Here is a 27,282-nt window from a genome sequence, read left to right on the forward strand (position 1 = left end):
TTATCATCTACCAGATTCCACCCAAACTAAGACATGAATACATTTTATTTCCATGTTTTAATGCAATTACTTTTATGTTTTTAAAGTCATTTGACAATTATACTAAAAACAATGTAAATAAAGCAACACAACATCTAACTTTCTGTGGCTAAATACATTTGGAAAGTGCTGTGTTAAGCAAATAACCTTAATCTAAGATTTTTCAGAACCTTAAACATACTGATATGCATTGGACTTTCAAAGATGGGAATATAGCGCAGTAAATCATCTTTTCTGATGCAGCTAAAACTCGTGATTTGTCAGTTAATTTTCAAAGTTGTTTTAGGTCAGGGATTTTAATAAATAAACTCCTAATCCTTTACAGATGATTGAAAGAAATTCTGGGAATGGAGGAGAAAGGGTTTTCCCAGCAGATTCCCGGGATAACCCCAAACTCACCAACCAAGGGGACAAGGAGGAATTGTGGGTATAAAAGGTCAGCTGAGACATTAATTAATGGATGATGGAATAATCCTATCATTCTTGGAGCAGTTGACTCTAGGATTTGTCTTGAAGGTAAGTTAGGCTTTGGCTAAAACAAAGACTACCAGGAGGACTTTGAGCTAGAGAAATGGGGCGGCAACACACATAACTACTGCCACTAGGGATAGGTAAATTGATCAGAATCCATTAGCAGGCAAGTCATGTATCTGTGGGAATACTGTTTTGTTTTGTTTTTTAATAAAACACACTAACCCACTTGGCTGGCTCAGTAGAGCATATGACTCTTTTTTTTTTTTTTTTTTAAGATTTTACTTATTCATGAGAGACAGAGGGAGAGAGAGGCAGAGACACAGGCAGAGGGAGAAGCAGGCTCCCTGGAGAAGCCCAATGTGGGACTCGATCCTGGATCCGAGGATCACGCCCTGAGTCAAAGGCAGATGCTCAACCGCTGAGCCACTCAGGCATCCCGAAGCATATGACTCTTGATCTCAGGGTTGTAAGATCACCCATGCTGGGTGCTGAGATGACTCAAAAATAAAATTAAAAAACAACAACAACAACCAAGAAGAAAAAACCTTCATACAGTAACCTATATTATATGCTGGGTCAATAGACATTTTAAATGTCAAATAGGAGCTATTATCACCATTTTATTGATGAAGGAGGTCTGAGGCCCAAAGAAGTTTAAATAAGTTATCCATAGATACAAGGCCAGTAAATGGCAGATCTGGGACTGAACTCAACTCTCTGACTTCATTGGAACTGACCAGACTGGGGTCAGCCTTCACCTATATGCATTGCCAGAAAGAACAGCTGATATCACCAGGGGGAAATTAGTTTACGGGCCAAAATAATTAGACATTTAAGGAGAACAAAGGCTCCAAAGAAAAACTTACTGGATTACAGAGCCCTACAGAAAAGGAAATGCCAGAACAGATGGGCAAATAATTTAAGTTTAGCCTGGAAAGAGATTTTCTTACATGGGGTAAGAGATGATAGTAGCAATGCAAAATAAGAACAAGAAAATAATGAAAAGAAATGAACAAAAATACCAGATTGAAAAAATATAGTAGTTGAAATAAAGTTATAATTGATGGGATAAATAGCAGAATGGATACTTTTGAGGAATAACTAAGCAATTTAGAAGACCATATTGAGGCTATTTTGAAGAAGGAAGAAGGACAAAAGCCCAGACAATATAAAAGAAATGCTAAGAGAGTCAGAGATGCTAATATTGTAATAATAAAAGTCCTAGAGAGGGAAAAATAAAGTGAATATTATTTGAAGAAATCATGGCAATCAATTTCCCAGAATTAAAAAAAAGAGAAACCATAAAAGACTTCAGAATTTTTTAAAAAAACCACTTTATGGAGGTACAACTGACATACAAAAAGCTATACGTATTTATTGCATGTACTGGATGAGTTTGGAGATAGAGGACTTTAGATTTAAAAGGCCTATAATGTGCCCAAGAGGAGAAAAAACTTTTTAAGACCCATATTTAGACACATTATAGGGAAATATAAAAGTCAGAGAGAAAATTAAAATTCTAAAGCTGCCAGCCAGAAAGAGCAAATAACAATATAAAGGAGTAAGGATCATAATGCCATCAGATTTTTCAACAGTAAGGGCATTACCAAGCATATTAATATGTGGTTAAAACATATAAATTGCTGCTTCTGCAGATCAAAAGTATTAAATGAAAAGAGCTTAAAATCCATACTAACCTAAAATTTAGGAGTTTAGATTAGTGCTATTCAAAGTAGTCTGTTTTACATAGTTTTGTTATTGGTCTGCAACATGAAGTTTGTGCTAGAATGCAATTAACAAATCAACATCATGTTTCCTTCATTCAGATAGTCTTACCACAAACAAAACAAAGAGAAACACAACTAAACTAGTCTGTTTATTAACATAATGGATTTATACTCTGGGGCAGCTCCTCACCTCTCTTTGGGAACCAGTAACAGTTTGTGGACTAGAATACCAAAGCCAGTGTGCTGATAATACTTTGAGTAGCACTAGTCTATTTTTTTTAATTTTTAAAAATTTAAATTCAATTTGCCAATATATAGTATAACACCCAGCAGCACTATTCTAGACAATATCAACAAGATGTAGGGGAGGGAAAAGTGAAAGAAAACGTAATGACAAGGACACCTGGGTGATTCAGTGGTTGAGCATCTGCCTTTGGCTCAACCTTGGGCATGTTAGAATCCCAGGATGGGATGGAGTCCCACATTGGGCTCCCTGAAGGGAGACTGCTTCTCCCTTAGCCTTTCTCTGCCTTTCTCTGGGTCTCTCATGAATAAATAAATAAAATCTTTAAAAAAAAAACAAGAAAGAAAAAGTAAAGATGAAGAAACAAGCTCTTTAAAAAAAAAAAAAGGAAGAAACAAGTGAAGACAGTGCTTTAAAGTTCTTACTGAACTGTAAGATTTTTTTTTTTTAAGATTTTATTGATTTATTCATGAGAGACACAGAGAGAGAGACAGAGACACAGGCAGAGGGAGAAGCAGGCTCCATTCAGGGAGCCCAATGTAGGGCTTGATCCTGGGACTCCGGGATTAAGGCAGATGTTCAATCACTGAGCCACCCAGACATCCCTGAACTGTATGATTTTAAGCATCAATTTTTTTTAAAAGCAAGAAAGGATTAAAAAGAGCAGATAAAGTGGGATAACTTAAGATTATAGAAATACACCCAAGATGTATATAACTTAAGATTGTAGAAATACACCCAAGCATATCAATTATTATAATTAATTTAACCATTGGACTTATTCCATTTACAAGTCAAATTTTAAAAATTCAGACATATGCTAATGACACAACTATAATGTAGGAACATACAAAGGTGGAACAAAAAGATAAGAAGATGTATTGAACAAATATTTGGCAAAATAAAGCTCACATAGCTACATTAATAACTGGATTTCAAGAAAAAAGTATTATTAGAAATGAAGAGATCCTTTACATAATAAAAGTTTCAATTTACCAAGAAGATAATAGCAATTTAAAATATAAATTTAAAATGCACCTAATAAAATAACCTCAGGGGCACCTGAGTGGCTCAGCGGATGAGCGTCTGCCTTCAGCTCAGGGCATGATCCTGGGGTTCTGGGATCGAGTCCCGCATCGGTCTCCCTGCGGGGAGCCTGCTTCTCCCTCTGTCTGTGTCTCTGCCTCTGTGTGGCTCTCATGAATAAATAAATAAAATTTTAAAAATAAATAAAATAATCTCAATGTATACAATCCAAAAATAATAAGGGTGCCTGCATGGTTCAGTGGGTTAAGTGTTTGCTTTCAGCTCAAGTCATGATCCCAGGGTTCTGGGATGGAGCCCTGCATCAGGCTCCCTGCTTAGCAGGGAGTCTGCCTCCCCTTTCCATGTGCCTCTCTCCCAACTCATGCTCTCTCTCCATCTCTCTCTCTCTTTCTTAAATAAATAAACAAATAAAATCTTTTAAAAAATAAAGTGCCAAATCTGCACTCTTTAAAAAAAAAAAAGAAAAAAACCCCTCCAAATGGACTGAACATTTCCTTATGTACTATGTCATTAAGAAAACCTTAATAAACTTTGAAGAAGTCAAAAAAAAAGGTCAAATTCATTTACATAAACCTATAAACAAAGAGAAGAAAGATGCTGATGAACACAGGGATGAAAATGATAATTACTTTAGGTTAGGAGAGACAGCCAGATGAGTTGGTGCGGTTACTTTATATTAAACCTAGGTAGCTATAAAGGTACTAGATTTTGCTTTGGTTCGTAGATTCAGATTTTAAATAATTAAATAATTAAAGCAATTAAAGCAAGCAATGTGAGGACCAATGATAAGAACCAAAGACAATGATGAATCCCATTTAGTGCATCTAAGCTCCTTAGAAAAAATTCTTTTAAGGATTTTACTTCCAAATATACAAATCTTATAGTCCAGTGTTGTCTAATTGTGCAGACAGTAACAGAAGTACCAATAAAAATCACATTTTCAGTTTATTTTTCATATTAAGTTAGATACAACTGAATTAACATAGTAATCTATGTTTTTTTAAACAAAATTAAATAGATTTGGGAGCCTTTAGTAAAGTCTTTAAAAAACTAAAATTTTAAAACATGCTTTTTGGAAATGATCCAATTTATTATACAATAATTCACAATATATGCTACTATTAAGCAGTACTTTATAAAACCTCTTTAAAGAATTTACAGAGCTGTTAAAAAACTGAGATACAAGGCTAGACTCAAGTCAACTCAAGTTGCCAACATGATCAACTTACTTTTGCTGTAAGTTGAAGAACTTTCCCTCCGACTCAGCTTAAGATAAAGTTTGCTTTTAGGTTCACTATAAAATTCAGGATTTACAGCATTAAACTTCTTCAGTTTGCCATACTGTTTTCTTTGAAAATCAAATCCTTTCCTGAAAAATGAGTAAAAAATAAAAATGAATTTAAATATTAAGGTGAAAAAAAGAAAAAAATAAAAATAAAAATAAATAAATATTAAGGTGCACATTTTTTGCTGAGATATAACTGTCATACAATACTATAGTAGTTTCAGGTGTACAATAAAATGGTTCAATATATACATATATTATAAAATGATCACCACAGTAAGTCTAGTTAATATCCATCACCACAAGAATTACAAACTGCCATCCTTGTGATAAGTACTTTTTTGTTTTAAAGATTTATGTATTTGAGTAGGGGGGAGGGATAGACAGGGAAAGAGGAGTTCAAGCAGACTCCCCGCCAAATGTGGGGCTCAATCCCATGACCCTGAGATCAGGACATGATCCAAAATCAAGAGCTGACTGCTTAACCAACTGAGCCACCCAGGTGCCCAAGATGAGCACTTTTAAGATTTGCTCTTTTAGCAACTTTTATATGTATGATATAGTATTATTAACTACAGTTACCATATTACAATCCCAGGACTTTGAAAGTGGAAGTTTGAAGGTACAAATCTTTTTTTTTTTTTAAAGATTTTATTTATTTATTCATGAGAGACACAGAGAGAGGCAGAGACACAGGCAGAGGGAGAAGCAGGCTCCATGCAGGAAGCCTGATGTGGGACTCAATCCCAGGACTTCAGGATCACGCCCTGGGCCGAAGGCAGGCGCCAAACTACTGAGCTACCAAGGGATCCCCAAATATTTTTTTTATTTTTAAAACACAATATTAAAAGGAAAGAACCATGGTGAGTGTATGTTTATATACTTTATACATGTAACACAAATTTTTAAAAATGCTGTGTCATAGATAATAGTAACCATCACAGAATTATCATTAGTTTTAAAAGAGATTGAGATAGGAAAAGTACCTAAAAAGTATACAATAGAGTACCTCAGTTTCAAAGACTCTAAAATAAATTATCCCCTTTAGTTCCATATTTTATAGATTATGATGATTAAATGAAATTATACATGTAAAGTGCTTAGAAGAGTGTAGCATGTATAAACTCCCCATAGATATTACTAAAACGCAAATGTTTATTATAGCTACATTTTGGATAATTCCACCTTTATAAGACATGCTACCTAATGTAGCATTCTATTACCCTATAAAACTATCTAGTTCTTGTGAATTACCACTATTATCCTACACTGATAAAAAACTATTGTGGTTTGTTCAACAGGGTTTCCCTTAAGATTGTGATCATACATAAAAGTATTAAAAAAATTCCATGCCTGAGAGTCATCTTGATATTGCTGACACTGCTTGATGTTTAGAGGGGAACAAAATAGCTTTAGAAAATTACTCCCAGGATGCCTGGGTGGCTCAGTGGTTGAGCATCTGCCTTTGGCTCAGGTCGGGACCCTGGGGAGCCTGCTTCTCCCTCTGCCTATGTCTCTGCCTCTCTCTGTGTCTCTCATGAATAAGTAACTAAAATCTTAAAAAAAAAAAAAAATTATTCCTATCTTATAGTTAGAAAAATTGAGGTTTTAGATACTTTTAGATATTTTTCCTATCTCAATCTCTTTTTTAAAACTGATGATGGGATATCTGGGTGGCTCAGTGGTTGAGTGTCTGCCTTTGGCTCAGGGCGTGATCCTGGCTACCAGGATGGAGTTCCCCATCAGGCTTTCCTCAGGGAGCCTGCTTCTCTCTCTGCCTATGTCTCTGCCTCTCTCTCTGTGTCTTTCATGAATAAATAAAATCTTAAAAAATACATTTATATATATAAATAAAATAAATAAACTGATGACAACTGGGGTACTTGGGTGGCTCAGTCAGTTAAGCATCTTACTCTTGATTTTAGCTCAGGTCCTGATCTCAGGGTCATGGGGTCTAGCCCCACATTTGGTTCCACACTCAGCAGGGAGTATGCTTAAGATTCTTTCTTCCTTTCCCTCTGCCTCACCCTACACTCACTCTCTCCCTCCCAAATAAATAAACCTTTAATCAAAACCTGATGACAATCATATGAGGTTATTTTCTGACATAACTACACTCATTATTTGGTACTAAGAAACATACCTCACCAAAAGCTGACATTCCTCAAAGAGGGGTATATTTTGACTTCTTAAGTATAAGCCAATACTCTTTATATCATTTAAAACTATGCTAGGTAGAGACTCTTCTTGTGTCAAATATCCTGGGGTCACTTCTTCAAGCCACTTGAAAAATTTACATCGGTCAGCTTTGGGTCCATCACAGGTATAAAAAAGACGACCCTAAAAGGAAAAACATTTACAATTTAATAAGAAAAATTTTATATTTTATTGTTTTTTTATTATGTCTGTCAAGACTTATATAAAAAGTTGTTAGGCATTAATATATTCCAATAAATTATTCATTATACAAGTTAATCTTTTTATTAACTTTAAACAACACATTAAAGTTTAAAACCATTAAAGTAAACCATTTACTTTCTCTTTATCAAAAAATTATTTTGAGAATATAAGTTTATTTGAAAAATAAAATTTGTTGTTTTCTAATTTAAAACATTCACTATAGAAAACCAGAAAGCTACCCAGAAACAACTACAAGAAATATCTTGTGCATTTCTTTTCGGCTTGTCACTCACATAAGTGTGTGCATATGCACATGAGGATACATACACTTCTACTGTTTTTTCTTTTTAAGATTTTATTTTTATTTATTCATGAGAGACACACAGAGAGAGAGGCAGAGACATAGGCAGAGGGAGAAGCAGGCTCCATGCAGGGAGCTTGATGTGGGACTCGATCCTGGGACTCCAGGATCATGCACTGGGCTGAAGGCAAACGCTTAACCACTGAGCCACTCAGGCATCCCTGTTTTTGTTGTTGTTGTTGTTGTTGTTGTTGTTGTTTTAAATGAAACTCAGATTATGATGTGTTTTCTACTCCGTAACCTAACCTTTACAGTACAACATACTGTACACTGACAACAATGTCATCAAATTATCTTAAAAAGAAAAAAAGACTTTTGATGGTTCTATATTTCATTCTATGGTTATATTATTTATAAATTCTTGCTTTAGACAACTAAATTTACATCTAAATTCACATACACAGGTATCCCTGGGTGGCTCAGCAGTTTGGTGTCTGCCTTCAGCCCAGGGCGTGATCTTGGAGTCCCAGGATCAGGTCCCTCATCGGGCTCCCTCCATGGAGCCTTCTTCTCCCTCTGCCTGTGTCTCTGCCTATCTCTCTCTCTCTGTGTGTGTTTCTCCTGAATAAATAAATAAAAACTCTCTTTAAAAAATTAAAATAAATTCACATATACAATACATAAACATTTTACTAACTTGACTTCTTCATAATAATACATTGTCAGCAATGTAAATTAAATCACTATGCTCTTATATTCCTCAGGCCTTATCTGTTATTCATACTGGGTATCACATAGCAGACTACTTCAACTTTCACTTCTTTCAGGCTCACCTCTGCATTCTCTAAAACTTTAGGTTGGGACATATTCCCTTCTCAGTGCTCTAACTATAACTTGGGCATACCCCTCCTACTACATCAATTACAGTACTATATAAAATTACCTTTTATGTTTTTTTCCCCATCCACCACTATGCAATGAGTTCCTAAGCAATTTGAAGGATGATCTTAACTCACACTTGTGTATCCTAGAACACAGATTTCCTGGGAGTTTACTGTATGTTAGTCACAACACCCCAGGTAGAAGACTCCTAATCAAGACTTGCTCTTTAACTAAGCTTGTCATAAAGTAATAGGTACCTAAACTTTTTGCAAGTACTGGTGGGACAACAAGCAAGGAAGAGAGAACAGTACCTTATTTGGACCTTCCTTTTTAACCATGACAAGTTTTGCAGGTTGATGATGATGGCAGGATGGTACATTCCTTTCTACATTTTTTAGTTTCTCTCCCTTTAATGATGTGTAAAATGATATGTCAACTTTTGAAAGAGCTTTGTGCAACCTCTGTGCCAACCCAAACAACAATATATTTAAGTGTTCTATGAAAAAAGAAAAAAAAAGTACAGATGAAAATTAAATACAAAATAACTGTGTTTGTATCATGTGTCCTGTTTGTTAGCTACATTTGAAAATAGCCTTTTAAGAGAGTAATCTATAACCTAAAGCTAATATCTATTTTTTAAAGGCAAAAAGATCAAAATTAATTATGCATCATGCTTAAAATTTCTTAACCATTTGTAACACTTTTAGTTTTAAAAACATGAAAATTTATAACTTGAAAAAGATAATACTGTCATTTTCCACTTACAAAATTCAATTTGATCTGAAATTAGAATACAAGTTACAGTTGAAAACTGGAAGAAACATATAGAAAATAACAAATCTCAAGTAGAGAATTTAATATGAAAATTCACAATATAAGATATGCTTTCTCAAGGCTATACTACTTATATCAAGCAGCAACCAATCATAATAAAATAGATAACAATCATACCTATGAGACAAGATGTAAAAATCTGCTTATAATGAGCAGGAGACTGAAAAACAGCTGGTATATGAATCTGCCTTTGGGGAAGATAAGCAGATTTTATTTTCTGCCCACTTGGGAAGCATAGCTCAGAGGCATTTATCTCCTGAAATGGAGTAATTCAAGTTATTATAACAACTCCAGAAAAATACTGTTTTCTGTGTTTTTATTTTTTGATTTTTTTTAAAGATGTTATATATTTATTAGACAGAGAGCACAAGAAGGGTGAGCAGTAGGCAGAGGGTGAGGAAGAAGCATACTTCCCACTGGGCAGGAAGCCCACCACAGGGCTCAATCCCAGGACCCTGGGATCATGACCTGATCCAAAGGCAGATGCTTAACCAACTGACACATCTAGGCACACCCAGAAAAATACTGTTTACTAATGAGTAAATTATGTTCTATAGATATGTTTAACACATTTGTCTTTTAATTTTCAGAATTCTTAAAAGTCATTTGCTAATTTTATATGAGTCATTGAGAGGCACCTGGGTGGCTCAGTTGGTTAAGTGTCTGCCTTTCAGCTCAGGTCATGGTCTCAGGTCCTGGGATTGAGCCACATTAGGCTCCCTGCTCAGTGGGGAGTCTGCTTCTCCCTCTCTCTCTGCCGCTCCTCCTGCTTGTGCTCTCTTGATCACTCTCTCTCTCTCTCTCTCCCAAATAAATAAAATTTTTCAAAAAAAAATAAATGAGACATTGAATATAGCAAGAATGGCTATGGTTGGCACTTTAAATCATATAAACAAGATTAAATGTTTTTAATCTGTCCCTTAATAAATTTTTAGTTTTTGCTAGGAAAATCTCAGCTGATAAGAACAACATTATATATTTCAAGTTCTGGTTACAATTACAGCTGCACAACCAACGCATAATAAGATGTAACTTTACCTTAACAATGATCTGATTGGCAAAACTGAGCTGATAGTGAAAAATGAGAACAATCACAGTTAATAGTAGTAGTAAAGTGGAAACAATTGGAGCTATAACTTATTAAGTACGTACTATGTGCCAGATACTGCACCAGACACTTTCAAATACATAATTTCATTTAATGCTCACAACTACTAGGGAAGATTTTAAGTCAAAGAAGATATGACTGTACCTAGAGTTTTGGAAAACTCAAAAAAGGGGGAAAAAAAGCCATCAGCTCCAAGAGTAAAATCATTGCTCCTGTATGATTTTGGTAATTCTTTTGTTGAAATAACTATTGGGAAAAATGCACCAAAATACACTGGTACATTTCCTCACCTGTAAATCTCCTGTTACACTGTAGATGTAGCAGGCAGCAGACTCTCTTAACGTGTTTTGAATTTTTTCAGTCTGGGAAGTCAGCTTTAAATTCAATGAGAGTGCTTTCTTTCTGAAAACCAAATCCTGACAGCTAAAATCCTGCTGCTGTTGATAGAGCATGCCTTTTATCATTTGCAAATATATAGAGTCTAAAGAGCTTTCATTCACAGCACCACTCTGTCTTTCACGTATATCACTTAAATGTGTCCCAGAAATAACTTTACCAGAGAAACCATCTGTTACTTTCTTATCAACTCTGTCTGGAGTAGTCAAGTTGCACTGGGGTATGTTCTGATATTTCAGCCACTTGCTTTGAGTAGGTATATTATTGAGAAGCAAAACGTCCTGTGGAATCACTTCTCTAGATTCTTTACAGAAGGAAGTTTCACATTGGTCCTCAAGCCCCAAGCTAAATGAAAGAACTCCTGATTCTTCACATAAGTTGAATATGGGGGAGGAACCAGAATATTCTTGCCTGTCACAGTTGATCACGTATGAACAAGAATCTGAATCAGCAGGTGGCAAAGTAGTTAGTGGAACTCGGGTTCTACTTACTAATGGAAGCCTTTGAAAGTTCTTATTCTCCAAAGAACTGGATTTTTTGATAACTGAAAAAAAGAAAAAAGAGTTGATTCAATAAAAAATGTATTAGTCATCACCTAGGCTCTAAAAACCAGTAGCTATGTATATGAAAAAGTACCAACTTGCCTTAAAAAAAATCAGATTTTATTTCCTTTTTCAAAATAATCAGGGGAAGATCCATAGGTGAAATTTTAAGAAAGGAGAAAGGAAAAGAAAAGTTAGTGGAAAGAATCCTACAGAATGTATTGTACTTATTAAAAAGCAGGAAATTAGTCATAGGGAAGAGTCAAAATGTTTGAAAACACAGAGACCTGAGAATGCAACTGTGAAAGCAGGAGTTGAAGATCACCCTGATATTGCCACAATCCCAGAGCAAAAAGAGGGGAAACTTTAGACCAAAGTCAACCAATGGTGTAGATGAGACATTCACAATGAACCACTCCCCTGGGAGGGAAGAGGGCAATAGAAGGACCTGGCTCTGGAGTTAGAGCTGTGAAAAGAACTGTAATGACAGAAGACACTTTCAGAGGTCCATGATGAGATACGGACAAAAGAAAGAAGCAATCTGCGACTTAGAAGGGAATGTTGTATTTGGAAGTAAGAGCCATCTGAAATAGAAACAGGGTGTGGGAAGGCTTGAGAGGTATGACATTAAATCTGATTCTAAGATATTTTTAGTTTAGTAACAATTTCTCATATAAAAAGCTTAATTTTACACAGATATCACAGCACTATGACAGTAGCTAAGTTGAGGAAGTAAAGGTCACCAGGTAAAGTTCTTTCTTTCAGGGACTCCTCAGAGAATTCTAGCACAAAGTCTTCATCTCGTGAGTTCAAAGAAAAAGTAGAATCAGGGTTTAATGTAGAGATCTTCTGTTCTGGTGATGTTACCTATTCAGAAAGAAAAAACAAAACTATTGACCAAAATGTTATTACTTTTTTTTCCTATTGTTTGAATTAATTCTCGTAATCTACATTATAAAAATAATGCTTTCGAGCACATTATATAAAGCTATACTAGGGCAAAGATTCTTCCCAAAGAGGCAGGATAAAATAAACTCACTAAAATCAATAAAAATAATAAAAAGTAAAATACAGAACATAAAAACTATTGGATTTATTTGAAATGGGTCAAATTCTGATTTAGATAGATCTGGGTTAAGGGGATTCGGTTCTGAGGATGAATTTCCAGTCTATGGGGCTTAAGACTAACTTAAACCTCATGTTTGGAGCTGTGAAGGTAAAACTTCCTGCAGACTCAAGAAATGAACAGGTTTTTCTTATGTCCACAGCTCTAGGGTTTATCTATAGTTGACTTAAACTGCAAAACATTGCTCCCAAATGTAGTAAACTTTTTTGATATATTTTAGACCTGAATAATCATGTTACTCATTATGCTATTCTTATAAAAGTATTTAATTTTTTCGCTGCTTGCAGAAATTAATCAGCTTAATATGATGATCACATTTAATATATTTGCATAACAATAGAATAAAAATAATTAAAGTTTGGAAGAATGCATACCAAACTGTTAAGAATGGTTGGTTTCTAATGAAGATGGAATTAAGAGGAAAGAGTTCTTGTAACCTTACATACTTCTGAATGATTTAAACTTGTTAGAATGTATCTGGGTTTTTTTGTTTTGTTTTTTTAGTAAATTACAATAAGTATAAAATTTATATACAGGGGTGCCTGGGTGGCTTGGTGGGTTAAGCATCTGCCTTTGGCTCAGGTCATAATGCAGGATGAGGCCCTGCTCAGTGGGTAGCCTGCCCCTCTGCCACTCCCCCTGCTTGTTCTCTCTTTCTCTCTGTCAAATAAATAAATAAAATCTTTTAAAAGATTTATATATAAATTTTAAAACACTTTCTTGATTAGCTATTTGGTTCTAGGTGCTGTGCTAGGAAATAAGGATGTGAAGATGAATACTCATGATTCCCACACTCAAGGAATTCAGTCTAGTAGAAGAAACAAACAAACCAATGAGAAATTACATTGAATCACCACCATAGTAATAGTCTTACTGTATTAACAAACTCCTACTATGTACCAGGAACTAACCTAAGCACCTTATATTTTTAACTTATTTGATCCTTACCACAACCATATGAGATCGGTACTCCCATTTTCCTTATTTTACCACTGAGAAAATTGAGAAGAGTAGGTAAGCAATTAAACTTGTTTAAATTCACCCAGCTTATTAGCTGGGTTGGCATTCAAAACCGAGGCAGTCTTGATTGTATTGCACTTTCTTTTTTTTTTTTTTTTAAGATTTTATTTACTTATTCATGAGAGACACACAGAGAAAGAGAGAGAAAGAGAGAGAGAGAGAGAGAGAGAGAGAGAGAGAGAGGCAGAGACACAGGCAGAGGAAAAGCAGGCTCCATGCAGGGAGCCCGATGTGGGACTTGATTCCAGGTCTCCAGGATCAGGCCCTGGGCTGAAGGCGGCGCTAAACCGCTGAGCCACCCGGGCTGCCCTGTATTGCACTTTCGACAAAAGTAGCTGGTACTTACTACCACACCTTGTTCATGCAGTGCATGCTCTACAAACTAGCCAGAGTTCTTTTTAAACATAAGTTCAATCATTTCACTCCTTTCATTAAAACTCTAATGGTTCCCAAACTCTCTCAAAGTATAAGAAGGCTGTCGGAGGCAGCTGCCTTATAACATCAGGCCCCTCACTTCCTCTTTGATCTCACTTCTTACTACTCTCTCTCTCTCTCTTTCATTCATTCATTCATTCCAGAGGGCTATCCCCTTTCTGTTCTACAAATTGGCCAGCATTCCTCTGCCTCAAAATCTTTATACTTGCCATCCCTTGTGCCTGGAATGCTCTTCCTCCAGATATCTGCGTGACATGTGCATGCTTTCCCTCCTTTTCTCTCTCCTTCCAGATCTTTACTCCAGTGTCATTTGATTAGAAGCCCTATTGTACCTATAAAATAGAACTCTGTCCCCTTTATACAGCTTTAAGGTTCTCCATAGCACTTAAAACCCTCTGAGGTACTACATACTTGCTTATTATCTGTTTCCTTTCAGCAGAATGCAAGTTCTAGGAGAGTAGATCTTTGCCTGTTTTATTCACAGGCCTACCTCTAGCATGTACAACAGGGTAACACATAGAGTAGTTGCTCAAAAAAATATTTGAGGAATGAGTGACTGATATGCTAATCTTTTTAAGTCTTCCATATTTTCCATATTTACAGTCACTATTTTTCACCTCTCATTTACTATTTAATACACTCTAAACAGGTTTCTACCCTCACTATTTCACTGGAACTGCTCTTGCCAAAGTCACCAATGACCTCCAAGTTGCCAAATGAACACGTTTCTTTCATTTTACAACAATAATTGACATAACTAACCCTCTTCACCTCCCAATTCCTGAGAATGGGATATAACACATTCTCACTTCTGTACACACTCTTGAAATGAACCCCTCCATTCTCAGTACTTTAAACTTGGCTGTGTGCAAATGACCACCCAAACTTCTCTGATCCAGACCCATGTACCCGACTTCTAACTTTACATCTCTACTTGCCTGACTCATAGGCATTCCTTATCTGTCTGTATATTCATCAAATGAGCTCCTCCCTGCTGTGGACTGAACTGTGCCCCCCCCCCCCCAAATTCATATGTTGAAGTCCTAACCCCCAATATAACTTTATTTTGAGATAGGGCCTCTAAGAGGTAACAAAGTATAAATGATAAATGAGATCATCATAAGAGTGGGGCCCTAATCCAACAGAATTAGTGTCCTTATAAAAAGAGAGCTTACATTCACTTACTCTCTTTCTCTACATGTGTACACACCAAGGAAAAGCCTTGTCAGGACATAATGAGAAGTTAGTCAACATGAAGAGAGTCCTCATCAGAAACCAAATTAACCAAAGCCTTGATCTTGGACTTCTAGCCTCCAGAACTATGACAAAATAAATTTCTGTTGTTTAAGAGACTCATCCCATGATATTTTGTTATGGCAATCCCAGCAGACTAATAAACTCCTCCACCTTATTCCACCCAGTGAAGACCACCTGAGTCCCCACAACTGTTAAGTCAGACAGCCAAGAATCTTTCTTCTCCCTTTCCCTTAACCACTCTCTACATTCAATCCAGAAACATCCATGTTTCTAACTCCTTTCACTGCCACAATCCCCACCTTCAAGTATTTATCATTCAAGACTCCTCTTAACTGGTTTCCACCAGCAGTGCCCACCAAATCCATCTTCCACAGAGCCAGCAAACCTTTTAAAAATGTATATTGTCAGGTGATTTTCTGCTGAAAACCCTTCATGGATTTCCCAGTGGAACATAGAATATTATCAAAATTCTTAACCTCACCTGCAAGACCTGCTCACTTTTTCAATCTCTAATTACCACTCCTTTTCACTCACTATAATCCCACTACTTTGGCTTTCTTCCACTTTCTCAAGCCTCTCAACTTTTTCCAATCTCATGGTATTTACACTTGCCATTTCATTGCAAGGTATGTTCTTCCCCTCATTGCTGCCATAGCTGGAGAAGCCTTCCTAATTATGCATAAAGTAGATTTTTCCCTATAATTTTAGAGTACTTTGACAGCTTTCTTAGAATGCAATTATCTCCATTAATTTGTTTGCTTGTTCTCTTGATTAACATGTCTCCCACTCAACCTCTTTTTCCTTGGCCTGTAAAGACAGAGATCACAGCACCTGGATGGCTCGGTCTGTTGATCATTCAACTCTTAATTTCAGCTCAGGTCATAATCTCAGGGTCATGAGTTCGAGTCCCACATCTGCCTTTGTACTCAGCAAGGCTTGAGGTTCTTTCCCTCTGCTCTGTTCCTTCCCCTACTTGCTTGCTCTAAATAAATAGATAGTAAAATCTCTAAAAAAAAAAAAAAAAAAAAAAGACCGGATCATACCTGTTTTGTCCATCACTCTATACTCAGTCTTATGGTTCTGACCTATACAGGGCATTCGGTATTGTTGAACTGCTATTTATTCACAAATTTTATATTTCACAGTACAATTTCATAGTCTATTTCACACATGTTCCACACATTTTCAATTAAGTCTATGTCTAGGCATTGTGTATCATTTGTTACTATTGTTGGGACGCGTTTTCTATTATGTTTTCTAACTGGTTTAGGAAGGCATTTAATAAAATAATAATAATAATAAAATAATAATAATAAAATAATAAAAAAGGAAGGCATTTAATATTCCAAGTTTACCTTGTCTTTAGCTCCCTTACAAAATTCTTCTTAAACTTCTCGTTTTTTTCTGATTCTTTTTTTTCTTTTCTTTTTTTTCCTGCTTCTTTTAATGCTATTTCTTCCTCTCTAATTGTGTATGTTTCTCATAGCATGTCATATTAGAAAATTCAAAACATCTTTGAATAATAAAATAGCAGCCATCCACATTTTGTTATTTATTCTAATAGAAATTATGCTGCTATTTAATCACTAAAATAATATTGGTTGGTTATTGATAAACTTTCTTGATCATGTTAAAATAATCATCTGAAGATTTTTATCTTTTTAGTTTTTGCTGGATTTATTTCTTCTAAGATTACCAAGATTTGTTTTTAAAGACTGATTTATTTATTTGAGAGAGAGAAAGAGGAAGCATGCACGAGCAGGGGGAGGGGCAGAGGGAGAGAAGAGAGAGAACCTTTAGCAGACTCCCTGCTGGTGAGGAGCCTGATGCGGGGCGCAATCCCAGGACCCTGAGATCATGACCTGAGCCAAAATCAAGAGTTGGCTGCTTAAGTGACTGAGCCACCCAGGCATCCCAAGATTACCAAGATTTTTTACTCTCAACTATTAAAACTGTCTTTACATCATACCTTATTTGCTTCCCATGAAGTCTTCTCTGCTGATTTAAAACTAGAATCCAAATAATGATAGAAATGTTCTGAATTTTTAGGAGAGAAATCCAAAATCACTGTGAAGAAAAAAAAAAGCTCAGATTTTTACACAACAGTTTGTACAATGTCAAGTAGCCTTTTAAGTTATATTTTACTTAGAAATTACTTACAGTCATTTTCAATTGAGTCCTTATTTGACTCAGCTCTCACTTGAAAATTGTCTTCAATATTAAAGCTAATATCTTCTTTTGGAATGTTTCTTTCATCTGGGAACTAGAAAAACAGAGATCCATTTCTCAGTTTATTCAGTAAAAAGAAAAAGTGTATGTGTACATATCTGTATCTTTATCTACCTCCTATAAATACACACACACACACACACACATACACAGTTCATGATTATAACTTGAGACACAGAAGAACAGAAGCAATATGTTATGAAGCCAACTCTATTCAGGTAAAGCAGAGTACATTATATTTCATCAATTCTTATAATTCACATTTTTTATATCTTAATATCACTGAAACAACGGATGCACCCTAACACTGATGACATTTTTTACATCTCTGTAACACAGGCCATAGTTATAACATAGCTGGCACTGCTATGCAAGTGAAACAAACTATATGCAAGTTAGTCATTCTGTTCATATAATCACTTGTTTAAATTAGCAGAAGATATTTACAAAGTATACAAATAACAATGAGTATATATTCACTATATGAAGAATTCCAAAAATTTTAAAAAGATAAACACATCAAGGAAAAACTGAGGAAGGGGGGCACTGAATGGCTCAGCTGATTAAGCGTGTGACTCTTTTTCTTTTTTTAAGATTTATTTATTCATGAGAGACACAGAGAGAGAGAGAGAGAGAGAGAGAGAGAGGCAGAGACACAAGCAGAGGGAGAAGCAGGCTCCATGCAGGGAGCCCGACATGGGACTCGATCACAGGGCTCCAGGATCACGCCTCAGGCTGAAGGCAGCACTAAACCGCTAAGCCAGTGGGGCTGCCCAAGTGTGTGACTCTTGATTTTGGCTCAGGTCATGATCTTAGCAGCCTGAAATCAAGACCTGCATTGGGTTCCTCCATGCTCAGCAGGAGTCTGCTTCTCTCCTTCTCCCTAACCCTCCCCCCATGATCACTCTCTTTATCTCTCTAAAATAAATAAATAAATCTTAAAAAAAAAAAAAAAAAACTGAAGGAGAAACCTAAATAAACATTTCATCAAAGAACATACAAAAAAGGCCAATAAGCATACAAAAAGGTCCCAATCTCATTTAGTTTGTGCAAACTAAAACCACAAAGAAATACCACTATATATCTACCAGAATAACTAAAATTCAAATAAAAAACTGTCAGCACTAAGTGTTAATGAAGATATAGAGTGATGGGGACTCTTACACACTTCTGATAGAAATATAAACTATAACCAGTTTTGGGAAGCAGTTTGGCATTATATACTACTAAAAGAAAGATATGCACATCTCGTGACTCAACAATCCCACCCCAATGTAGTATAACTGACAGAAAAATGTTCACGCGTGTACATATATTTATGATAGCACATGAAAATCCATATCAGCATAATCAGTAATAGGCCCCACATGCAAACAACTGAAGAATGGATAAACTGTGGAGTGCATTCATACAATGGACTAGTATACCAGCAATGAGTATGAATAAACTACAACCACAAGCAACAACATGGATGAATTTCAAAAGTGCTATGTTGAACAAAAAGAACCAGACATAACAAATACATTGTTATATTACTCTATTCACATCAAGTTTTAAGAGCTAAACTAAGGGGTGCCTGGTGGCTCAGTTGGTTGTCTACCTTCAGCTCAGGTCATGATCCCAAAGTCCTGGGATCAAACCCTGCACTGGGCTCCTGCTCAGGGGGGAGTCTGCTTCTCCCTCCCCCACTGCTCATGTGCCTGCTTGTGCTCTCTCTCTGCCTCTCTCCCACTTGCTCACTCTCAAATAAAATCTTAAAATAAAAGCAAAACTAACATGGTATTATAAGTCAAGATAATAGTTATCTTCAGAGGGAACAGAAAAGCGTAGCAGTTCAAAGGGTGCCAGGTGACTTCTGGAATACTGGTAATGTTCTATTTCTTTCTTTCTTTCTTTTTTTTTTTTTTAATGTTCTATTTCTTAAGAGTTGAGGTTATATGGGTGTGTTCATTTTGTGGTAATTATTGAATTATGCACTTATTTTGTACATGCATTATGTGTTAATAAAAAAGAAAAAAAATCGGGACGCCTGGGTGGCTCAGCAGTTTAGTGAATGCCTTCGGCCCAGGACATGATCCTGGAGTCCCCAGATCGAGTCCCACATCGGGCTCCCTGCATGGAGCCTGCTTCTCCCTCTGCCTGTGTCTCTGCCTCTCTCTTTCTCTCTCTCTCTCTGTCTCTTATGAATAAATAAATAAAATCTTAAAAAAAGAAAAAAATTTAATCTCTTTAACAGACATAGTTTTGAATATATGCATATCATTCTCTTAATGATCTCTATTTGGTAGCAAAGAGAGAAGCTTCGTTCATACTTAAAGAAGTAGGGGAAGGGATAACTTACGTTTGTTCAAAGATTTAAATATAATCTCTTCATAAAATTTAGTATTGACATAAAGAAAATGACAACTATAAAAGATATTTTTACCTGCAGGAAATCAATCTGCATACAAGCACTGGTCAATTTTGGTGTCAATAAACAAGTGTCTCTTGTGCAGTTTTCATACTCAATACTATCTGGAAATTGACCGCATTCTAGCTGTGAGCTGTGTCCTCTCATCATTACAGCACTAGTAGCAGATCCTTTCACTTGGTGCCCTTGAAACTCAACAGGCTACAAGTAAATTATTAAAAATTAGTATTATAATAAATACATATTAATATATAGTCACTGTAATGAAATAAATCATAATTCAGCTTTCTATTAAATATTACTTACTGTAAATAATCTAAGTGACTAATACTGAAAACCAGAAAAACTATTATCCTAACACATGTGAATTATAAAACATAATTCAGTTATTGCTTTAATTGAATTCAAGTTCAACATTAAATATGAACTTTTTTATTATGACATAAGAAGTATAGTTATAGGGATCCCTGGGTGGCGCAGCGGTTTGGCGCCTGCCTTTGGCCCAGGGCGCGATCCTGGAGACCCGGGATCGAATCCCACGTCGGGCTCCCGGTGCATGGAGCCTGCTTCTCCCTCTGCCTGTGTCTCTGCCTCATTCTCTCTCTCTCTCTGTGACTATCACAAATAAATAAAAATTAAAACAAAAAAAAGAAGTATAGTTATAATGGACTAATTAAACCAGAAAGATATAGTTGTTCTTTTCTCTATGCTTGCTCTGTACGTTATACAACTTTCCATTATAGACTTGTCACATTATACTACAATGAAGTTTCTTCTCATCTATATCATAACTATACTGTAAGATCCTTAAGGGAAAAGACCTTTTTGTTTCATCAGGGTATCATGTGCCTTTAACACCATGCGTAGCATATAAGAAGCAGTTGATAAACATGATAATAGGAAGTAAGGGAAGAAATAGAGGAAGCATTTTCCGTTGTTCAGGCATTTTTTAAACTATCAGGCTTCACAGAAGAGGGATGGTGGGCTCTCTGCCTCCCAGAATATCTGATCCTATTGCTCTGAGAACAAAGGCCCAAGAATATGATGCCAATACAGGCATGTACCTTAGAGCAGTACTATTAGCCCCTTAGAGACCTGATCAGTTTTCAGGCTTCAAATGGCTTTCTCTGCTGCCCCCTTGAGGGTTCTAAAATTTTTGTTCCTCACAGGGTGACAAACTCTACCCAGAAAGTGGAAAATTAAGATTGCTAATAGAGCCAAAGGAATGTACATAAAGGACAAATTTATTTCTAACTAATAAATTAACAAAATTACAATAATAAATAATCTGAATATTCTGTTATTTAAAAATGATGATTCTACAGCACCTAGGTTAAGCCTCTGGTTTCGGCTCAGGTCATGATCCCAGGACCCTGGGATCGAGCCCTGCATGAGGCTCCCTGCTCAGCAAAGAGTCTGCTTCTCCCTCTCCCTCTGCTGTTCTGTCTGTAGGCGTTCTCTCTAATAAATAAATCTTTTTAAACAAAAATAATAATAATAATGAAGATTCTAAATCACATATTTGAAAGGAAAATCAAATCTAAAATGTCTCTTATACAAGACTTTGGTTGAAAATATTCTAAATTTTAAAAGCATACACATTTCAATTTACAAAGTCTCAACTGTTAGACTCTGTATATTTCTGATTTGTTTTATGGGGAATACACATTCTCCACAAGCAGATGCCTTGTTTTCTATGCTTCTCTGTAGATCTCTTCTAGAAGTCTGTTGGGTTTTAAATAGAATCAGTATTTATGAAACCCAACTATTTACAGCTATTTTCTCTATAAATTTTTGATTTGGAGTAGGTGGCACTATTAGAGCTTAGGTTATATGTACTTCTACAGAAGTAGAAGTAGTAGAGTAGACTATAATATGTTCTAGACTATAAAGATCTTCATTTTGTTCTCCACAGAACATTCATTATTTATACTTTATCTTTCTGTCCAACCCCTAGGGTATGCATTATATATACGCATAATGCATTATTGGTTCATTAGTAAAGAGAAAGGGCTCAAGATCAAACAAGGAGTAGCAGTAATCAGTTAGTTTTTCTTGTTCCTACAACCAGATTAATTCATTATGCACATTAACCTTCTGCCTATGAAAACTGATGGTGGTATGAAAAGACAGTTGATTAGAAAATCAAAGTTGTTCACAAATTTTACCTTAGGGTCACAGGTTTTTCTCTCTGATTGTTTAGGCATAACATCTAGAAAAGCAGTCTCTTTATCTCCAAAGGAAAAGAACTAGAATAAAATATCAATAGGTGTGTTAGCTAGAATAGTTTTATAGGCAGAACATCAGTTTGATGGGAAAATATTCCCAAAACTTAAAGTTTGCCATTTGAAAATATACTTGCCATTTCAATCTTGCTTCTGTATATATACACACATATATACATACACACATGCATACAGCTACCTCTGGCAAAGGAGTTCTCCAGCAGATAAGGTACTATGCTAATTAATTTTAAAACTCAGCAATAAAAAATTCTAATTCTAAAATTTTTAAAAAATTTGTTTTTAGCCTCTCTCTCTCTCTCTGTATGTGTGACTATCATAAATAAATAAAAATTTTAAAAAAATTTGTTTTTAGAGAGAGGGAGGAAACAACACGCCCACACCATAGGGAGGGGCAGAGGGAAAGGGAGAGAAAGAATCTTTTTTTTGAGATTTTATTGAGAGTACATGTGCACATGTGCGCAAGTGTGCACATGAGTGAGAGGGAGGAGCAGAAGACAAGGGACAAGCAGACTCCCTGTTGAGCAGGGAGATCAACATGGGACTCCATCCCAGGACCCCAAGATAATGACCTGAGCCGAAAGCAGGCGTTTAACTGACTAAGCCACCCCAGGCACCCCTAATTCTAAAATTTTAGAATTTGAGTTAAAATTGAGTATTTTAACACTAGAAAAAATTGTTGCATATCCAATACCCACCTAATCTAATACTTAAGGCAGATTATTTCATTCAAAAATTAGTAAGAAACCAAAGAAGCAAAAATTGTTTTTTTTTTTTAAAAGATAACTTTTTTTTTTTTTTTTTAATTTTTTATTTATTTATGATAGTCACACACACAGAGAGAGAGAGGCAGAGACACAGGCAGAGGGAGAAGCAGGCTCCATGCACCGGGAGCCCGACGTGGGATTCGATCCTGGGTCTCCAGGATCGCGCCCTGGGCCAAAGGCAGGCGCCAAACCGCTGCGCCACCCAGGGATCCCAAGAAGCAAAAATTGTAAACAGTGTTGTTTATTTAAAGAATGAATCAGACAGCCTCGCTGGCTTAGTCAGTAGAGCATATGACTTTTTTTTAAAGATTTATTTCTTTTAAGGATGCCTGAGTGGCTCAGTGGTTGAGCATCTGCCTTCGGCTCGGGGCATGATCCCAGAGTTCCAGAATGGAGTCCCACATCAGGCTACATTAAAAATAATAAAAGAAAAAAAAGAAAAGAATAATTTTCTAGCAACTATAAAAACAAGATATAGACAACAGCAACTAGTAATTTTTAGTTCCCCAAGTAACTATATAAAACAACCATAATTTCTTTTTTTTTTAATTTTTATTTATTTATGATAGTCACAGAGAGAAAAAGAGAGGCAGAGACACAGGCAGAGGGAGAAGCAGGCTCCATGCAACCGGGAGCCTGACATGGGACTCGATCCCGGGTCTCCAGGATCGCACCCTGGGCCAAAGGCAGGCGCCAAACCGCTGTACCACCCAGGGATCCCAACAACCATAATTTCTACTATGAATTAGATAGTCAAACGGAATTTAACTGAGAAACTTTTATGTTTAAAAAATATAGAGAAAAAAATTCCCTAAATAGACAGAAGAGGTAATGTAGTGTATTTCTTCAAATAATGGTTACTTTCCACTAACAACATAATACATTAGGGATGCTTGGGTGGCTCAGCAGTTGAGCGTCTGACTTCAGCTCAGGATGTGATCCTGGGATCTGGGATCGGGTTCCATACCAGGCTCCCTGCGAGGAGCGTGCTTCTCCCTCTGCCTATGTCTCTGCCTCTCTCTCTGTGTCTTTCATGAATAAATAAATAAATCTTAAAAAAAGAAAAAAAACCAATACATTAGCACATCTGCCAACTAAGTAGTTCTTGAAAACATTCAACTCATATTTTAGAATTAGTATTTTCTAATACAATGAGTTTATTTTTTTAATATGAGTTTAAAAATCAATTAGCACATTTTTTCTTCTGCTTTACAATGTATAATTATAGAAATAAAATTAGCAGAAATAAAATAGCAGTGCCATTAAATATATCCTCAAAGAGCACCCTAACTTTAAATTTTCAGTTTTTTCTATACTAATGTACATGAAGAGATATTTAGAAAGTTGTAGTATGAAAGGTATTACAAAAATGCAAATATGCTCCTATATTAATGCTAAAGATTTAAATTAAAAACTTTTGCAAAAGATCGTAAAACGTTTTTCTGTACTGTGAGATTACAACAGCTTTTTAAAAATATATGATATTTGGGGCAGCCTGGGTGGCTCAGCAGTTTAGCACCGCCTTCAGCCCAGGGCCTGATCCTGGAGACCTGGGATCGAGTCCCACGTCGGGCTCCCTGCATGGAGCCTGCTTCTCCCTCTGCCTGTGTCTCTGTCTCTCTCCCTCTATCTCTGTGTCTCTCAGGAATAAATAAATAAAATCTTAAAAAAAATATATATATATATATATATATGATATTTGTTTTAAACGGCAACTCCTTCTGGAAACTGATAGTATTTATTTGCAGTTTTACTCTGTGATAATTGTCCTTGAAAGACTTTAAGCCCTATTTTTTCAAGTGAAAAAAAGAATTAAGAATGTGATCATTTGTAATAAGGCAGTTGCTAATTATGATTTTATATATTTGATCTTATTATATAAGGATGAAAAATAATTGAGTCACCACTATACGAATATTGTTTTGTTCTCTTGTAGGGAACAGAGTTGCAAGTACAGCTATAAATGTAATGACAATTCCTGGATTAAGTAATGCTTGCAAGTTTACAAGCTTATTGGTGACAAAAGATTTGTTATTTAACCAAATCCTATTAACCATTTATATAAGACAGCAGGCCCATCTAAATAAGTATAAAGGGGTAACTAATTACAAATGAGACTGAAAGCTGACAATATGCCACATCTATACATACAATTCAATTTCTGGCTACTTTATATTTTAAAAATTAACTTACCTGCAAAGACTGAAGTGGTTTACTTGGTTCAACTTCATTTTCTTTTATAATCTTAGGAACAGAATATTAATATAAGAATAACTAAAAGGTACTAGTAAGTTACAAAATAAAATATAAATTCTATTGGACATAAATAAAAGAACACTATCACTAATAATCAAATGAGTAAAAACAAAATGTTAATTTAACACTATTCTGACAGCAAGAATTGAAGATACTTTTAAAAGATTGATTTATTTGAGAGACAGCACAAGAATGAGGGAAAGGGGAGAGGAAAAGAGAATCTCAAACAGACCTCAGAGTGCGCACTGAGCCTGACGCTGATCTTGGTCTCAAGATCCCGAGATCACAACCTGAGCCAAAATCAAGAGTTGGATGTCAAACCAACCAAACCACCCAGGTGCCCCAAAATTGAAAATATCTTAGTACTGATGAATGTGAAGTAAAATAAATATTCATACTGTAAGATTTTTAGCTTTGACAATATAAATCAAGAAAATTGTTCTTAGCCTTTCAAGTCATCAGTTCCACTTGTGGGACTCAAATCTAAGGAAAAAACTTAAAATGTGAACAATAATTTATGTGCAAAAACATTTACTAAACTTTTATTTATCCTAGAAAAATGCTGGAAATAACTTAAATGTTCAAAATAGGGCACTGCTTATCCAAAGCATAGGATATCCATAGGATGGGATGGTAAGTAACCTTTAAAAGATATATTTAATTGCTGGTCTGTGGTGAGCTGCCAACGTGGTCTCTGTTCTGCAGGATAGGGTTTGTTAAAGTTGTCAAGAATAAGGCTTACTTTAAGAGATACCAAGTGAAATTCAGAAGATGATGAGAGGGCAAAGCTGTTTACTATGCTTGGAAACACTTGATAATTCAGGAAAAAATAGGTACAACACATCTTAATACAGGATGATAGTTTGTGTAACCAACAGAGATATGATTTGACAGATTACTTATGCCCATATAGGAGATATGATAGTTTGTTTAACTTACATCATGAGCTCCCAGAGTATGGAGTGAAGGTTGCCCTGACAAATCACGCTGCAGCATATTGTACCTGCAGGCTACTGGCCCACAGGTTCTCAATAGGTTTGACATTGCCGAGTTCTATGAAGGCCAAGTGGAGGTGACTGGAAAACTGATGGTCAACTGGTACCTTCTCCTGCTATTTGGATGCAGGGCTTGCCAGAACTACTCTTGGAAATAAAGCTTTTTGGGCCCTCCAGGGAGCTGTGAATGGAGGCTTGTCTGTCCCTCACAGTACCAAATGATTCGCTAGTTATGATTTTTTTTAAAGATTTTATTTATTTATTTATTTATTCATAGAAACAGAGAGGCAGAGACACAGGCAGAGGGAGAAGCAGGCATCATACACAGAGCCTGATGTGGGACTCGATCCAGGGTCTCCAGGATCACACCCTGGACTGCAGGCAGTACCAAACCGCTGCACCACCGGGGCTGCCCCCCTAGTTATGATTTTAGAAAACGAGGAATTCAATGCAGAAGTGCATCGAAAGCACATCATGAGTCAGAATGTTGCAGATTATATGTGCTACTAATGGGAGAATATGAACATGCTTATAAGAAACAACTCTTTCAATACATAAAGAGCATAACTCCAGACAAAATGGAGATGTATAAGAAAGCTCATGCTGCTATATGAGAGAATCTAGGCTATGAGAAACAGCCTGGGGACCCCTGGGTGGCTCAGACATTGAGCATCTGCCTTCAGCTCAGGGTGTGATCCCAGGTCCAAGGATCAAGTCCTGCATTGGGCTCCCTGTGGGCAGCCTGCTTCTCCCTCTGTATCTCTGATTGTCTGTGTCTCTCATGAATAAATAAATAAACAAATCTTAAAAAAAAAAAAAAAAAAGAAGAAGAAGAAGAAGAAGCCTAAGAAAGAAGTTAGAAAGAGGTGGAGCCATTACAAAATAACCCTTGCTCAAGAAGAAAGACTGGGTAGCTAAAAGGAAGGCAAGCTTCCTTTGAGCTCAGGAGCAGACTGCTGAGAGCTAATAACCCAAAACACAATTTCTATTAAGATTTTTCAGACAAAGACAATAATAAACTTACAAACCAAGCAGCTAAAAAGTTAACTAAACAAACAAACAAACATAAATAAATAAAATAAATAAAAGATAGGGGGATCCCTGGGAGGCTCAGTGGTTTAGCGCCTGCCTTCGGCACAGGGCATGATCCTGGAGTTCCGGGATCGAGTCCCATGTCAGGTTCCCTGCATGGAGCCTGCGTCTCCCTCTGCCTGTGTCTCTGCCTCTCTCTGTGTCTCTCATGAATAATAAATAAATAAAATCTC

The 27,282-nt window shown here is 36.1% G+C and overlaps 1 protein-coding gene and 1 pseudogene across 11 annotated transcripts in view; one reads left to right on the forward strand and one right to left on the reverse strand.

Moving 5' to 3' along the window:
• Positions 1 to 27,282, reverse strand: part of ZGRF1 (zinc finger GRF-type containing 1) — a 77,226-nt gene that overhangs the window by 27,013 nt on the left and 22,931 nt on the right. For 9 of the 11 annotated variants that reach the window (XM_072810394.1, XM_072810393.1, XM_072810390.1 and 6 more), the window contains 11 exons: positions 24,960 to 25,010; positions 21,925 to 22,005; positions 19,772 to 19,957; positions 17,278 to 17,380; positions 17,087 to 17,184; positions 12,023 to 12,146; positions 10,632 to 11,281; positions 9,351 to 9,489; positions 8,711 to 8,895; positions 6,960 to 7,156; positions 4,761 to 4,900 (listed from right to left, as the gene is read on the reverse strand). In XM_072810394.1, coding sequence (XP_072666495.1) covers positions 4,761 to 4,900; positions 6,960 to 7,156; positions 8,711 to 8,895; positions 9,351 to 9,489; positions 10,632 to 11,281; positions 12,023 to 12,146; positions 17,087 to 17,184; positions 17,278 to 17,380; positions 19,772 to 19,957; positions 21,925 to 22,005; positions 24,960 to 25,010 — 1,954 coding nt within the window. Of the gene's footprint in view, positions 1 to 4,760; positions 4,901 to 6,959; positions 7,157 to 8,710; positions 8,896 to 9,350; positions 9,490 to 10,271; positions 10,302 to 10,631; positions 11,282 to 12,022; positions 12,147 to 17,086; positions 17,185 to 17,277; positions 17,381 to 19,771; positions 19,958 to 21,924; positions 22,006 to 24,959; positions 25,011 to 27,282 lie in introns of all 11 variants that reach the window. The other 2 variants (XM_072810395.1, XM_072810396.1) reach the window with 2 other exon arrangements.
• LOC140623536 (large ribosomal subunit protein uL18-like) lies at positions 25,648 to 26,239 on the forward strand (annotated as a pseudogene).

The sequence above is a fragment of the Canis lupus genome, chromosome 33 (genome assembly GCF_048164855.1).
Source record: "Canis lupus baileyi chromosome 33, mCanLup2.hap1, whole genome shotgun sequence".
In the NCBI taxonomy this organism is placed as follows: Eukaryota; Metazoa; Chordata; class Mammalia; order Carnivora; family Canidae; genus Canis; species Canis lupus.